Consider the following 17,658-nt stretch of genomic DNA (forward strand, 5'->3'; position numbering starts at 1 on the left):
AGATGGAACAGGAGGAGAAGGAGATGGAAAAGAGGGGGAGAAGGAGGAAGAGGAGGTTGGTGATTGAGAGGGAAATTAGTAACGGTGTTACCAAAATTAAGTTCATATAATCTGCAGAATCATCAAATTCCTGGTCTTTGTGTCGATAATTGTGACGACGATGGAAATGGTGATAATAGTGGTGATAATGATGGTGATGCTGGTGATAATGAAGATGATAGTGATAGCAAGGGAGATGACAGTAGATGGTGATGTTAGTTTTTCTTTGAAACGACATTAAGGGTGAAGATAGTTTTTGCATGATGGTGAGGACAGTAATGGTGATTATCGTAGTTATAGTGAAGGTGATTATAGTTGGTGGTGATGATGATAGTGATATGGTTTTGATAGCGATAGTATAGTGATTGTAATGACAGGGGTCACATTAGTGAGGGCGGGAGGGGGCGGTATTGTGATGTTTGTTGATGATACGAAATAACGGAATAGAAGAGGCCGATGAGGATTCGTGGAAGACGATAACACGACAGCTATCTTCTTGAGGTTATCTTAAGATGATTTCGGGGCTTAGTGTACCCGCGGCCCGGTCCTCAACCAGGCCTCCACCCCCCCAGGAAGCAGCCAGTGACAGCTGACTAACTCCCAGTTACCTATTTACTGCTAGGTAACAGGGACATCAAGGTGAAAGAAACTCTGCCCATTGTTTCTCGCCGGCGCCCGGGATCGAACCCGGGACCACAGGATCACGCGTCCAGTGTTCTCTCCGTTCAGCCACCGGCTCCCACCTAGTGATGAGTATGAATGATAGTCAAAATAACAACTCGTCATCAAAGTTATAATATTATGAACGATTAAACTAGAGATGATGTCATCTATGATGTCAAATATAATGATGATGTCATTAATTTGTATGTGTCATTAATTATAATAATAATAAACAACTATAATGATACTTTCATTAATTATAATATACAAAAGCATACACTTGTGTATTTGTAAAATTAATGTAAAGAAATTACACCAAGTCTTTCACACTCTTCTGAGTGCTTTATCAAGGTCTGAGTGGGTGGTGAAGACGAGACTTATATCTCAACGTCTAATCGATTAGATTAAACGTTGATCTAATCGATTAATCTATTAGATTAGACGAACCTAACCACACACTCACACCTTCATAAAGCACTCAGGAATGTGTGTGAAAGACTTGGTATAATTTCTATTCATAAATTTCACAAATTCCCAAGTGTGTGTTTTTATCTTATGTTATTATGTTTTATCTTATGTCTGTGATAAGACATCATCATAACATAATTATAGTGATGGTTTCAGAAAGTATTATGATGATGGTAAATGTTGCTGAAATAAAATTATACGTATGAAGATGGAATTAAAATATTAATTACCCAGATGAATTTGGCATTAATTATTTATGATGTCAATGCCCGCAGTCAGTAAGGTTCTGTGTGGTAGTTAGTTAAGTTCTTTGTGGCAGGTAATAGCCGATATTAGGTCGATAATCCATAACATTAATATAATGGGTGAATGGGATTTTGCTACTTTTTCCTACTTTGTATATATAAAGACAAGGTTTTCGCCTCCTTCACCCCAGACACACATATACAATGCTGGGAGACATATTAGGGGAGACACGATTACCAAATACAAAATTCTTAGGGGAATTGATAAGGTAGATAAAGACAGATTAATTTGCAAAGGTGATAGTTGAACAAGGGAACACAGGTGGAGAAATTAGTACTAAATATGAGCTAAAGAGACATTGAAATTATTTTGTCTGTGTCAGAGTAGTTAATACATGGAATGCACTAGTAGTAATTACATGATATCAAGTCAGAACCAATTGGGAAACGTTTCCTTGTAGCTGATGCACCGATTCACCAAGCAGTAAGTAGGTACTTGTGCTTTAGACAGCTGTTGTGGATGGCATCCTGAGAATAGACATTAGTTGGCCTAGTAGATAGGATAAAGCTAATAGACTAGGAGTCATTGCATTACACAACCCATGGATGAAAAGGCTGGTTTCAAGAGGTTACAGCTCGATTCTCTACGCACAAATACGCCCCAATAGGGCCTGACGATAAAGTGACGGTCTCGCTTCAAGCAGATCGGCGTTCAATCCCCGACTGTCCAAGTGATTGGGCACCATTTCTATCCCGTCTCATCACTAATCCTTATCCTGACCCCTTTCCAAGTGCTATATAGTCGTAACTGCTTGGCGAGTTCTCCTGACAGATCCCTCCCTTTCCTCTAGGCACAAATACCTTACTAAATAGACACACATATACTCTCTCTCTGCCTCTCTCTCTATAGTGATAATGAAAGCGTGTTTAAAACAATGAAAATGTTCTGGAGCTCGCAGGCCATCACTTAAGCGGAACAATACCTCGCACAAGATAACAGAGGATACAAGGACATTGCAGGATATCCGTGGAATGGAGAGTGTCCGGTGGTCGTGTGCAATTGCGACATTCATAGCGTCATAAACTGCTGCACGTAGCAATCAGCCGCTTAGGGATCGAGGAAAGCTCTTGGAGTATAATTACACTCTAGTGAGAAGATGATGAACCTGATTATTTATAATGCTACTAAGAATTTATAAAATTATATTTTTCCATTTGTTGTTTTTGGTGCAAGTTGATGATAACCACTTTGGGGAATATTGATATATTTTATGTACTTTTTTTAATTTTTTAATTGGTGTAAATTAAACAAAAATATTTTTAGGACGTTAAATTATAAATTTGGTAAAATATGTTGTCGTGAAATGAACGAAACAGAGGGACAATTAGGAGCAGTACATTACTATGAACTGTACTCATCAACTCACAAAATTTCGCTAACAGCGAAAAAAAATTCGCTAATTTGTCTGTAAATTGCTATTAGTGTTAATGACCTTATTGGTCAGCTCATATACTTAGCATTAGCTATGGAAATAATAATGATATCGGAAATAATTACATTACATTAATTATTTCTTCTGAATTAATTATGCTATATGAATTTGTGTGAAGTTTGGTCCAAAGATGTTTCTTATTTTATCATCCTGAAAATTCCGCAGAGTTCAATGCGATGAATTTTATCATTGATACAGTTTTCTCGAAAAGTTCTATGACAAGGCTGCTCCTATACTGTTTATCTTGGTAGTACTCACCTAATTGTGCTTGCGGGAGTTGAGCTTTGGCTCTTTGGTCCCGCCTCTCAACCGTCAATCAACTGATGTACAGATGTGTGTGTGTGGGTGTGTGTGCGCGAATTGAATTCCGAATTGACAGTACGATTTAATACTAAGTGTAATAAGTACACTTTCTTACTGTCATAAACAGTGCATAATTGAACTTATGGGGCTGTTACATTTACCAAACTCCCTCCCCCGATTTAATTCTCCTCGTTTTCTGTTAACACACTTAGAATTTTAGGATGAAGTTTTCAATTTCAATTAGCAATGCACAAGTTTTAAATATCAGGAATTTTTTTTCAGGTTTATTAAACAATACAGATTTTATACAAAATTTTAAAATATCCTGAGTTACTTTACAATTTATTGATATATTTTAGTTTAGATTTTTAAGTTTTATAAAACTGTAATATCAATATAGCTATAGGTTAAGTACTAATTGTAATTAAGAAGCAATAAAATTATTATCTTCAGAAACTAAGACGGTTAGGTGAGGTTGTGGTTTTCTATTCAGTTTTTCAGGTAAACTCAAATATTCACAATATATTTGACAGTACGATTTAATACTAAGTGAAAATAAGTACAATTCCTAACTGCTATGAATAGTACATAATTGCACTTATTAGTCTTCTTACATTTACCACCCCATTTTTGGAGGACGGGCTGGCGCGCGCGCATGCATAAACTCTAATCATCCAACCTGTTCTCATTATAATACGTCCCATTTTGACGTATGCATTACCTAACGTCAAAACCTTTAACTTAAGGTCGTACTAAGGTGCCCTAACCTAACCAACCAAAAAAACCACAAACAGAAAACGGAACACTATGTCAATTTCGCGAGCCACTGCCATTTTCTTGTACACAAATATTTGGCCATAAACGTCAAAATATGACGTGCTATAACGAGAACTAGGCTGTTCAGCCCGCTGATTGGCCACCGTCAACGAGGCGTAATCATCTCCCAATACTACAGTTTCGTTATAAGATATTGTCTGGTAATTCAATAAATGAGATTTATATATTTTTTTTAAATAAATGTATATTAAGATGCTATGTAATTTGGTTTCTCATAGAAGTAGGTGTTTTGTCGAGCAAGAGTCCATGTAGATTTATTTCAATACAACGCATGTATTATACAATTTATGTAGTTTTTGCAATGAAGAACGTGAGCTTGAAGACGTGATGATAGTTATTCGATGTATTTGATAATGTATTACGTTTAATAGGGAAAACTATGGATATAATTAAGGTACACCAATCAGCTTCCATTTGCTTCCTCAGAGAATTGCCCCGTCGCCTCTGGGACAAGTTTGATCTAATTACGATACTCGGCTGTTTACTGAGGCTCAGTTCAGTCTTGAGAAGGAGTTTAATTTAAATAAATATGTATTTTACCAGCGAAAAAAAAATCCATAACTATTATCATCACTACCACCATAATTTCCTCCCCTCCTTATCACAACCTCCCACCAGATCCTCCACCACTACTACAACCACCACCACCACCCAAACTACCACAACTCCCACTACTACAACCACCAATACCACAACCTCCACTACCATAACCACCACAATCCCTACTTCCAAAACCACCACCACCACTACCACCACCACACCCCTACCACCACAACTACCACCAACGACCAAACACTACATCTCCCACTACCACAACCCACCACCAACCACCACATCCCCTACCACCAAAACCACCACCACCACCACAACCCCTACCAACCACCACACCCTCACTACCACCACCAGATCACATGAGGCACTACCATTACAGGAACAACCGTGGACATCTTCAAGAGGAAACTAGATTGTTTCCTTCAAGGAGTGCCGGACCAACCGGGCTGTGGTGGGTATGTGAGCCTGCGGGTCGCTCCAAGCCACAGTCTGGTGGACCAAACTCTCACAAGTCAAGTCTGGCCCCGGGCCGGGCTTGGGGAGTAGAAGAACTCCGAGAACCCCATCAACCAGGTATCAACCAAGTATCAACCATACCAACCAACACCCAGCATTTGCGACTGCAAACACGCCGTACCTAAACTCCAAATTGAAAAGAGTCAATATTTTGTGTAAAATATTTTCCCTGTTAACGCCAAAACAAACCACACGTTACCTACAACAGAGCAAGACTTAGTGATTTTCTACCAACGTTGTCATCGCTCTGTGCGCTACACTATCTACTCGAAACAGAAACACTTTTCACCGATTTTCTTTTCCCCTGTCTCTCCCTGTGTTTCTCTCTCTCCCTCTCTTCCCCTCTCCTCTCTCTCCCGAGCACTACGTGACAGGAGGCCACCACCAACAACCGGCTTGACCATTACCTCTACCACCGCCATTACTAGCATCAGTAACATCACCAAACGTGACAGCCAGATACCGTCAATAACAGCGATAATGTAGCCTCAAGACTGGTCAGCCGGATGGAAGCCTCCAGTTGCAACATCCCTGGTGTTCAACGCTCATCACCAAGACTTGGAAACCCTTCGACAGCCTTGTATTAATCTTGCAATAAAACTCAATATTATGGTCCTGTTCCCTTGTGCACTCAACTCCTCTCTGCCTCTCACCCTTCCTACAAAATCATTTTCCTTGTGTAGAATATGGTGAGCTTAATTTAATTCCCTCTCGGTTATTTTCTTCGTCTCGCCTGTGCCAGTGCTGAATGCCAGTTCATTTGCACTTTATACCAGTTCATTTGCATTCTTAAAGGCTATGTCATGGGAAAGAGATTAGGGAACAAATTTCATGAATTGCATTTGCAGGAATGCGTTTCTAAATGCAGCTAATAACAGCTGATAGTCGGTGGTGTTCGGGCACCCCTGGAACACAATCTTCACGGTGTGTGAGACTGTTATGTTCATCCAGTTAGGAAGATTCACTAGAGGGATGCTTGACAGGGAACGCATGTATGGTGAGTATGAAACGATGTATGAAACATGTATGAAACGAAGATGTTGCGGTCAGTCCTGGACCCTTATTAAGTCGTGTGTAATTTAAGTAGTTTAGAAATCTATATTTATTTACATCTGATCGTTAGAACAGGGTTGCATTCGGCTGTTGTCTATACATAGCATGTCTCCTTACACATGTACAGAACCTCGTTGTGTCGTCCATCCATAAATCGTCTTTTCTCTGCTGTGTAGAACCTTATGACGCCAAATTTCCTTCTCTTCTTTCTCTTGCTTTCTTAAAGCGCTGATTTTTTTTAAACCAGTGAAATCTGGCTCAGAAAACTTGTTGGGATCATCCAGAAATTGCGGCGCTTAGCAGAGTTTTATCTCATTTTTTTTCCCTCAAAGTCGTTGTTGTCTTCTCCAGAACTTGAGAATCACAAGTTCCTGCCAAACACATCAACTTTCTCAGGTCTGCTTCCTCTTGTCTCTCCATCACATCAGCGGTGGTAGTATTGATTGTCTTCAAGAAAACAGTCGTTCTCTCTCCGGTAGATAAACATCAATGTTTAGGGTAGGGCATGGATCCAATATTTTTGTATTGGGCATGGGCATGGATAGGGCATGGATCCAATATTTTTGTATTGGGCATGGGCATGGATAGGGCATGGATCCAATATTTTTGTATTGGGCTTGGGCATGGATAGGGCATGGATCCAATATTTTTGTATTGGGCATGGGCATGGATCCAATATTTTTGTATTGGGCATGGGCATGGATCCAATATTTTTGTATTGGGCATGGGCATGGATCCAATATTTTTGTATTGGGCATGGGCATGGATCCAATATTTTTGTATTGGGTATGGGCATGGATCCAATATTTTTGTATTGGGCATGGGCATGGGCATGGGCATGGATAGGGCATGGATCCAATATTTTTGTTTTGTTTTGTTTTCAGGAGGATAATATTCACATCGAATATACTAGATATGAATGATGGTGTTTTTGCTATCTATAAGTCGTTCCAATCCCTATTAGTCAGATCCTCAGTGTTTGTCAGTTCTCTTTCAATTCGATTCAGCGATATCAAAGAATTTTTATATTCATGGTTCATGGCATTAAGAATCAAGGAACATATTGAAAGTTTTTTTATGTGCCTGTTGATAGTTTCATAAGACTATTTTTCGAAATTTTTATCATCGCGTGAGTCGTGATAGTTTTCATAAATCATTCTGGACAACTCACCTCCCTTCAAAGGTCAAATTGTCAACAAGGATAGTTAGGTAGTTACCAGGGGAAGGCGCCAAGCCATTACTACTATACAGCACTTGGAAGGGGTTAGGATAAGGAATTGGATGGGACGGGGCCCAATTCCTTATCCTTATTCCAATATTCAATTTCTTATGAACGGTAAGAATACGAGGATATTTAATATATATAGTAACCAAAACTTGACCCTTCCAATGCAGGACTTTTTCTACCTATTCTTCTTTGTTTCATCTTATTCTTCTTCCTTCCTATTATCTTTCTCATTCATTTACCTGAATTTTTACCTCATTTTACTCTTCCCTCTTTCATTTACGTCCTCCCTCTCTGCCTACTCTTCCTCCATCCTCCTCATCCTCCTGCCTCACATCCTCCACCTGTACTAATGCTAACATCCTTAACTAACCTGCTTAGCCATTTTTGTGTAGCAGGAAGTAATCCTTCACCTCTCACAGGTCCTCTAACTAGGAACAGCTACCACACAGTACCAACGTCATTGTGGTAAGAGGCAGAAGCAAAAGCACACAGTTGAAAAACCTCTTTTTCTCGTAAAGGAATCACTCAAGCAGCTAAGAGTATTGACCTGTATTTAACTGGCATTTGATAATTGCCTTCCTCCCATTGTGTTTGCTTGGAATAACCTTGTTATTTGAATACGTATTTGTAAAATTATGAGATGTGTAAAATATTGGAATATCTGAGTTTTACATATTAATGCTTGCACATCTTGTATCGGTACACATGTACACTAGCAACAATAACAACGGAAATATCTTGTTACAACGCAATTCCATGAAGTGATAAAACATTCGCGAAAATGTAGAGCAATAAGTCAGTATGTGAAATTAACTATCAATAATTATATTAAACTGTTCGCTTAAGTAATTATGTTTTTAAGTTTAAAATTTTTTTGGTTATATATTTCAAATTGTTTATCACGTTAAATTCTTTGTGACTTACACACACACACACACACACACACACACACACACACACACACACACACACACACACACACACACACACACACACACACACACACACACACACACACACACACACACACACACACACACACACACACACACACATATATATATATATATATATATATATATATATATATATATATATATATATATATATATATATATATATATATTTATATATAACAAAATGATTAACCTACCCCTTGCCTCTCCCCCCCCCCCATCATAACCCCATGAAATGTTATCAACGAATAGGTAACTCAACACCATATTACATTAATAAAAAAATAAAAAAGTAGGTTTGGCAAGTTAGAAACTGCCTTGCCAACATTTCTACAATTCTCTGTGCAAAAAATGGGATGCACTTACCCGATGAATTGAGGGAGTTAAAGGGGACCATTCAGCCTTCTGAATATTTTTTGACGATTTTTGTTACGAAGGCTGTAAGAGGACTGCTATGTGGGTATATATATATATATATATATATATATATATATATATATATATATATATATATATATATATATATATATATATATATATATATATATATATATATATATATATATATATATATATATATATATTTTAAATAGGGAAGGGAGTACCACCTCTGGCTGGAAGAAGGGGGACCCATAGCCTCGGAGGAAACCACACATAACGCATTGGAGTGTGTGTGTGTGTGTGTGTGTGTGTGTGTGTGTGTGTGTGTGTGTGTGTGTGTGTGTGTGTGTGTGTGACCTTCATAGATCCTTTTATCTGTGTATTGTCAAGCGCCTTAGCAGGAGATGTTTTTTACTTATATATTGAGATGATTGGGGCTGACAGCCACAAGTGAACAAGTGCCGTCATAGAGAACTCATCTCTTTCAAGTCGTTCCGGGAGTTCCGTTTGATGTCGGGAGAGATCTTCGCGAGGAGGCTGGCACAAGTCTAAATCTTGCAGTGTGTGGTTAGCAATATCTTCTGGTTAGTAGAGACAGCCGACGCGTCTGTGTCAATTAAATCTTTCATGACTCCTTCCTCCGTCTTGTTATCCGCTGGAAAGAAGTTTATATCGAAAAGTTTAAAAGTTGAGAGAGATTCTATAATGCCAACACCTGATGATATATTATACCGCATAATATTGCTATATTATTAAGTAAATTAATTTTTGTAAGCATCACTCTCTAAATAATTACTGAATACAGAAAAAAAACCGTGAGGATAATTGTGAGAAATCGTGAGGAAATTGAGTATGTGAGGAGGGGCTTGCGTGAACGAAGAGGGGCTTGGGAACGTAAAATAAGGGACTTGAATAAATTTACAACAGAAACAACAACCAAACGTAATAAGGAACGACAATTTTGCATAGAGGGGCTGTAAACCTTTTTTTTTTTTACAGTGAGTCGGAATTCTCAAATCCTTTTGGATCTGAAATGATTTAACGTACAGAGAACCTGATGAATCTCCCTCCCTCCCTCCCTCTTTCACATTTTCTTTCCCTCTGTCCCTTCCTACTATCGCCCTGCCTTAATTCCATCTACACCTCCCTTTCTTTCTTCTTTCTCCCTCATCTCACGTCCTATCGCTTCCTCCAATCACTAATTCATCCCTCGCTGCCGATTACCCAAACCTCTCTCTCATTTCTCAGACACTGCTTTCATTCACCTATCCTTCACTTCTCCACAATCACCATCTCACCTCCTCTGTATCACAATCCCCCCTTCAACTGCCCCCTTCTAAACCGCCTGTATCACTTTGCCATAACATCTTACCAGGCCGACCAGGAACGTAGTGCTTCTGGTGAGGAAGATTCATTGTTCGCTTCCAACTTTTGAAGTTATTGATTTTAAAGGACGAGAGAGCGAGAGCGAAAGAGAGAGAGAGAGAGAGAGAGAGAGAGAGAGAGAGAGAGAGAGAGAGAGAGAGAGAGAGAGAGAGAGAGAGAGAGAGAGAGAGAGAGAGAGAGAGAGAGAGAGAGAGAGAGAGAGAGAGAGAGAGAGAGAGAGAGAGAGAGAGAGAGAGAGAGAGAGAGAGAGAGAGAGAGAGAGAGAGAGAGAGAGAGAGAGAGAGAGAGAGAGAGAGAGAGAGAGAGAGAGAGAGAGAGAGAGAGAGAGAGGGGGGGGGGATGAGACTCAAATTGTGTTATGGTAGTATCTATAGCCTCTGATATTATGCACACAAAACCAGCAATGGTATCGAAAAATACATTGGATAAGGTATCGGAAATTGTATCGCCGATGGTATCGAAAAAAAAACACAGCTAGAGCGCCTTGGAATATAAACAACACTATCACGTCACAAATATTCACATAAAAATATAAATTAATGCGAGGTAATCTGATTAATAGAAAAGTTAGAAAATGGAAGATCTTGGAATTAAGACTGGAATTAAGACAAGGGTTCATTATGAATGATGGTCATATTATAAAGAATCTACAACCCTAAGAGCTGTTGTCCTGTAACAGTTCATCTAAAGCCTGATCCAAAAATCTAATTTGTGTTGACATTGTTAGTATCCATTCAATTAAATGCTATGTAACTCTCATGAAAGTGAGAAGCCGAAGGGTGAGACCAGACTCATCAGGATGGACTCACAGACCTTCCACTCATGAAACATGAGGCGAATGTGAGTGTAATAGGTCATTCGGGGACAGCCCAAGTGCCATGTTATGAAAAATACCAACATCCATAGTTGATAGTTTCATTTAGTTTTAAATTAAATCTGGCGTGTGTCTTCCGTAGAGTTGTTTATGCTTACTGGCTCGCAGCAATTCCCACACACTCACAGTTTACTCTCAAACTATGACAGTGAAGAGCGAGAGAACGAGAAAGATAAATTGACAGGAGAAAAGTGGAGGTGGGATATATATATATATATATATATATATATATATATATATATATATATATATATATATATATATATATATATATATATTATGAATCTTCCAGACATTTTCATATATAAATTCCTTAGTGATCCCACAGTTAAAATTATTCTGTCTTTTTACTGCTGCTCGGAACACTTTAGGGGGCTCGGGGACCATCTTAAGTTGCTCGTTCGGACCCACTTATGAGGCTCGAAGCCCCAGAGATGGTAGGCACCCTCTTGACATATTCAAAGATCCATCCAGCTCCTCAAGGCCACATGCAATTGTTTTCTCTTCCTATGCCTTGCGTCGGCATTGCCTGGACGTAAATAATACAATTAATGCTTCTATCTCTCTTTTTTAGGGTGATGTGAGGTCCGAATATTACCGTCGACCTTGTCACAAGATGATGATAGTCTAGTGACACTATCCCGGGCGTCCAGGATGGTCGTCATCGAGTACCACTGTGAGATTGAGGCCAAGGGATGTCCTGTGGTTGGTACAGTGGAAGTTACAGCGATACACCGAAGGCTCATGAGGAGTGAGTGAGCCTTAGCGTGAGGCACTGTGCCACCCCTCGGCGCCTGCATCACGCCCGGGGTCCTGCTGTGTGTTGTGGATGGGCGGTGATGGTGGTGACGTGAGTAGCGATGCGGGCGGCATGACGCTGTCCACGCCCACGCCACCACTCACGCCCCCGCACCCTGCAGATCATGTGCACATCGCAAGTTCAACACGCAACTCTGTGTCAGCCCAGGACGCGCACAGCTTTAGTGTGGGCGTGTGTGTGGGTGTGGGCGTGGCTGGGTGTGTGGGGCGGGTGTCCCAAAGTGTGCGAGTGTTTTTGGCGCGACGGTAAGCAGATGGTGGCTTGTCGAGACGCACAATTCATCGATATTCCTCGAGGGATCGAATCCACGACGCAAGTGCTGGATCTCAGTCACAACAACCTGAGGATACTTCCGCGCGACTCTTTTGTTTACACGGGCCTCCGCAGCCTGCAGAAGGTCATGCTCAACCATTGCAACCTGATTCTTCTGGAGCACGGCGCGTTCAACGGCGTAGAGAACATAATGCAGCTTGACTTGAGTAACAACCATCTACGCTCCGTGCCGTCGGCGGCGCTAATGGACATGTTGGGCTTGCGTGAATTGCGTATTGCTCACAACGCACTCACCTCCGTGTCGGCTTCAGCCTTCACACGCACCCCACACATCGTCCAGCTCGACCTGAGCCACAACCAAATTAACACCATCGAGCCTGGAGCCATCAGAAACCTGACGGAATTAGAAGTTTTGAATTTATCTTATAATAAACTTATTTCCCTGAATGCGAGTGAACTCGAGCCTCTGGTTCTCTTGAGAGTAATTCGAATAGACGGAAATCCCTGGCACTGTGACTGCCATTTACGGTCGCTTCGTTATTGGTTTCATTTCCGGAATATGGAGGCGTCTGTGCCGCCCTCCTGCTCGCATCCCAAGTGGTTGATGGGGCAAGACTGGCCGCTGCTGGCTGAGGAAGAGTTCCTATGTGCACCTAAGGTCTCAGCCGAAGCCCCAAGGTTGCTGGCGGCGCACGGTGAGAATGTGTCGTTGCTGTGTCGCGTTGAAACAGAGGTGGAGGCTACTGTTACGTGGTTCATGGGCGACGTTCCTTTGTACAACGATAGCGAGCTACAGCGATACTTCGTAGTGGAACTGATGACCTCGAGGAACATGTCCTATGTGTCAAACTTGACTATTACCGATGTTGTGTCCGAAGATCAGGGTACGTACCGGTGCGTGGCGGAGAACAGAGCGGGGCTCAGGGAGACCAATTTCACGCTCCAGGTGTCGCACAAAGCGGCGGAAGTAAGAATTGCCAACATCGATGTTAGTTACATAAAGGAGGGTCTCTTGGGCGGATTCTCCATTCTGATTTTTGTGTTACTTCTCGTGTGTAGTATAGTGTATTGCAAAGTCCGAGTGAGTCGTGGCCAACGACAGGACGAAGACAGTGTGGAAACGGCCCAATCATCGAGAGGCTCTGACTGCGAAACCCCCCACAAGCTGGCTGGATACCACATGGTACCGACCAGCGAACTGGACTCTTCGCCTTGCAGACAGCCTCCAGAACCCTCCTGGAACGTGAGACATAGACGTGCTTCAGGGGACTTCGCCCCTGCCAGTGTTCTTGATACGAACGCTGCTGATCAGAGACAGGAAATGCCAGAATGCCCAGGGGCACAGGCCATGGCATCCAATGCCGTGTCCTTCGTCGAGAGCCCTAAACTCGATGTTTGTGGTATGCACCACGCCACACTAGACAGAGCCCAGTGGAAAGACATGGTCTGCAATAAGGATATTTTTCTGCATAGAGTGTGTAGTCGCTCGGTGTCTCAGGTTTCCTTAGGGAGTGGAAAACAGTACCCAGATCTGTTGGATCTGCCACACCCACAGTTCGGAGTGCAACTACAACAGCAGATGCAGCTGCAAGACGGTGGACAGGAAATGCAGCAACTCAGCGCAGCCTCCTGCAGTAGACCGTAAGTTATCAAAGTTTCTTCCTTTATAGACAAAATTAATAATATTTAAAAAAAATTTAGTCTAGAGATATTTATTGGAAGTATTTTTCACTCTGGGTAGAGTTCATATAACTACAAAATTATCTGCTTCACCTTTGAAAGAGATGTGAATTCAACATCAAGTAATTCCTCTAGATAAGCTAATAAATTTGATGACAAAGTTAATTGGGAAATGCTATGGATCTCCAGGTTGTAAACAGTAGTCAGCATTATACGACCGGAATTCTCAAGTTAATTCCTGAACAGTTATTTCAGCATCGCTGTCTTATTTGCATGTAAAGTACGTACCGAATTCCATCCGATGCCATTTAATATCTTACGACTCAATTACCGACGCGCTCGGCTCCTGAGCGTACGTAACACGTAGATTCATTAAGTATGGAAGTACCGGACGGGGAGGTGAGAGAGCTGTCTACCTCTTGGCTTGATCCCAGAGTCTCCGTCTCTCTTTGTTGAGAATCGCAGCTTAATCTGTACTCACTTCTTCCTCTCCCTTCCTCTTTGACTATTACAGCTCGTCGCTGGCGCGGCTGTACGCTCTCCTTACAGTCAATACCTCGCTCCATACACTCCCTCATCTGACTTTTACTGCTCCATAAACTGTCCTCCGTCCCATTCCCTTCTCAGTCACCATTATCAAGCAGAAGAAAAGAGTCTTCCACTGCTCCATTATCGTACATAAATCCTCTTCCACTTTACATAACCTCTTCCATGTGTTGTGTCCACTTCTCTCTCTTCCCCTGTTATCCGCTGTCCATAACTCTCCCCTTGGACAATACTTGACACATCTCTACTTCATCTCTCTCATCTGAGCAACCCCAACCTGTTGCTTATATTAAGAGTCTGGTTGTATTCTAAACTTTGCATAAAAGGTTTATCCTGATATTTCTTGCCCAAGAAATTCCTCCACCATTTTCCTCTCTCCCTGACAACCCACTTTCCTACCGACATTCTCTAAAAATTACATCTTTCTATGATGTTCCATTTTTTAAGGCTATTACGTCACTATTCCATTTCTTTCCTCATCTTACCAAAAAAAATAAGCGTCTTATCATATATTTCCTATATTTTTTGAGGAGTTATATAACAATGTCTCTGAACGTTGCCAATTGTTATTAACGCCCATCAACCGCAGGTGATGTAGACAAATCACTTTCATTATGATTACTTTTTTCTTGCTTTGCTTCTCCCCCTTCCTATCATACCCTGGAAACACAAACCGAAACTGTCTCAATTTTCCGCTTGTTATAACTTGTAATAAAGTTGTTACATCTTGGCTTAACGTGTTTATGACGTATTAAAACGTTGTTACAACTTGCTATATTGGTTATCATAACTGGTTAGGAAGTGTTAAACCTTGTTCGAACGTTGTACCAACGTCATAATTTCGGTGTGTGTTTGGCGGGTAGTTCCCTCTTTCCTTGACATTCCCTTTACTTCTGCTATATACTAATCTTTACATCCATGTCTCAGCGAGCATACCCCAACAATCTGCATCTATTTTTCCTCAACATATCTCTTCCTTGAAAAATGTATCTCTTACGAATCTTTTTCTCCTTAGCTTACCCCTTCCCCTTAACACATTCTTCAGCCTAGTGACGCCCTCGTGTCCTTTCTTCCTTTCGCTTAGCAACAGCCTCTTCTCAAGTCTTTTTTTTCGCCTTGGCGGTCCTCAACACTTCAAAACAACCTCGCCTGGGCTGTACTTCCTTCCTGCTAGTGGTGTTGATACGAACGCTGCTAATCAGAGGCAGGAGATGCCAGAATGCCCGGAGCACAGGCCTTGGCATCCAACACTGTCCCTCATCGAGAGTCCTAAACTCGTCCTCTTGGTCCTCCTCCTCTTGGTCCTACTCCTCTTGGACCACGCCCTTCCCCCTCCCCCCTCTTACCCTGTTCTCAACTCGTCAACACATCTTCAAAGTCGTTTCTCCTTTCCTCAGACCAGGCCCCGCCGCCCACCACCCCATCTTCCTCCTCCTTCGGGAATTATTTCCGAAATTGTCGAAATATTCTTAATATGTCTGTCGTGTGTGTTTATCTTTCAGGCTGTGTTGTGTATAGCTCTTTCGCACAGAGACTGTGTGTGTGTGTGTGTGTGTGTGTGTGTGTGTGTGTGTGTGTGTGTGTGTGTGTGTGTGTGTGTGTGTGTGTGTTGTATTTGTGTAGGATTGGGGTACAGAAGCCAAGGGAAACTACAAATGTTGATCAGAACATATATCTTAAACAGCTTAAATTGTCTAATAGAAAAAAAAAAAATACCCATTAACCTCAAGATAACTAAACAAAACTCATTTTAAGCCGTGAACACAATTTATCATGCGGCGAAGAAAACATTATTTTTTTGGGTGAACAAACTTGAGGAAAATCTTCTGGTATCAAACTCAACGCATCTTTTGGGAGATGTTTTCATTAAAAATGGCCGTGGAAGAAAGACCGGTCGCCACGAGGCCCCCCCAAGGCTGCCTAAGGCGGTCTCAAAACACGGGAAATTATATTAAATTCTCAGTGAGGAAGAGCAGAGGTTCTGGTCAGGGCTTAGGGTCGACTTTATAGTCTTCTTTCACGTGTTCTTGAGCTGTTGCATGCATCTTCTGCTCCTCCTAATGCATCTCGGTGCTTTTACATCCTTCCACACCTCGACTCTTCCTTCCATCTCTTGCTTCTTCCCTTCTCTGTCACGCCTTCCCTCTCACTCCCTTCCCTTACCATCTTCCGATCTGACCTTCCGACCATTACATGTGAAAAACACATTAACGGGATGCATTAATGAATGGCACAGACAGATTCGATCATTGTTGTAAGTCAAACATCTCTTCGAATTCCTCCGAGGTTGGACTCGGGCCCATGGTGCAGCAGGCATTTTCCCTCTGAATTGCGACACTGGGGCGCTGAAACAAGAAGATATTCGCTCTTTGGTCTTTTGTAACACTAATCAATTTGTCGCCCAATTCCTTCAGGAACTTCAATGCACATATACCCTCACGAACCGAGAGTCTCCGAACCGATTGGAACAAAGCTGACGCAGTGTGCCAGACCTCTCTATTTGATGTTTTTCTGCGTTTTTTCTGAAAGAAGCAGCGCCGCCCCCTTTGCTTGTGCCGTGTTGGTGGTAGGCACAGGCCAGTGTGGCAGCGCATTTGTAGTCCCACACCACCTGCTTACCATCCTTCCAAGAAAGCAAGGTGACCCTGTCTGATCACTTGAGAGGTTCGCTTGTTCTGAACAGGTGTGTTATTCTCTTTGTGCTCGGTAGCGGGCTGTGGCGAGGTTCCTCTTGATGATGTCGTTGACTTCAACGTACGACATACCAAACCATGATGACCGTATTGGTCTGCCATCGTGCGTCTGTAGATGCACTTATGTTCGGTGAGGACGGGGGCGACAAGGCAAAGTGGAGCTCCAATGCAAAAAGGGCGTCATGACTGAGACGAGTTCCCAGGGCTCTACTGGGCACAGCAAATAAAATATCCCTAGCATGGGGTGCTGCTACCGCTAAAAGGCGGACTTTGTTCTCAGCATATATATATATATATATATATATATATATATATATATATATATATATATATATATATATATATATATATATATATATATATATATGTTATACTCAAATTCTATGTCAGTGGGAATATAACCAATCACAGGCAAGTAGGCCTCTGACGTCATGCCAGACAGAGGAGCATCAGCCATGCTCCCAGCAGCCTCAGTACTCCTCACAGACTCAGAGTAGGTGGACCTCGGCTGGCCAGTTATACACCTGTTTGCCTCACTCAGTAAATATATACAGAAGCGACTACTGTGTCTACATTCAACCCGAACAAGGCAAACGTATATATATATATATATATATATATATATATATATATATATATATATATATATATA

General features: G+C 41.6%; 1 protein-coding gene across 3 annotated transcripts in view; it reads left to right on the plus strand.

Moving 5' to 3' along the window:
- LOC123747552 (uncharacterized) overlaps positions 1-17,658 on the plus strand; it is a 71,650-nt gene that overhangs the window by 21,850 nt on the left and 32,142 nt on the right. For all 3 annotated transcript variants that reach the window (XM_069337824.1, XM_069337823.1, XM_069337825.1), the window contains exon 2: positions 11,569-13,728. In XM_069337824.1, coding sequence (XP_069193925.1) covers positions 11,918-13,728 — 1,811 coding nt within the window. In that variant the 5' untranslated portion in view covers positions 11,569-11,917. The remainder of the gene's footprint in view (positions 1-11,568; positions 13,729-17,658) is intronic.

The sequence above is a fragment of the Procambarus clarkii genome, chromosome 38, assembly GCF_040958095.1.
Source record: "Procambarus clarkii isolate CNS0578487 chromosome 38, FALCON_Pclarkii_2.0, whole genome shotgun sequence".
In the NCBI taxonomy this organism is placed as follows: Eukaryota; Metazoa; Arthropoda; class Malacostraca; order Decapoda; family Cambaridae; genus Procambarus; species Procambarus clarkii.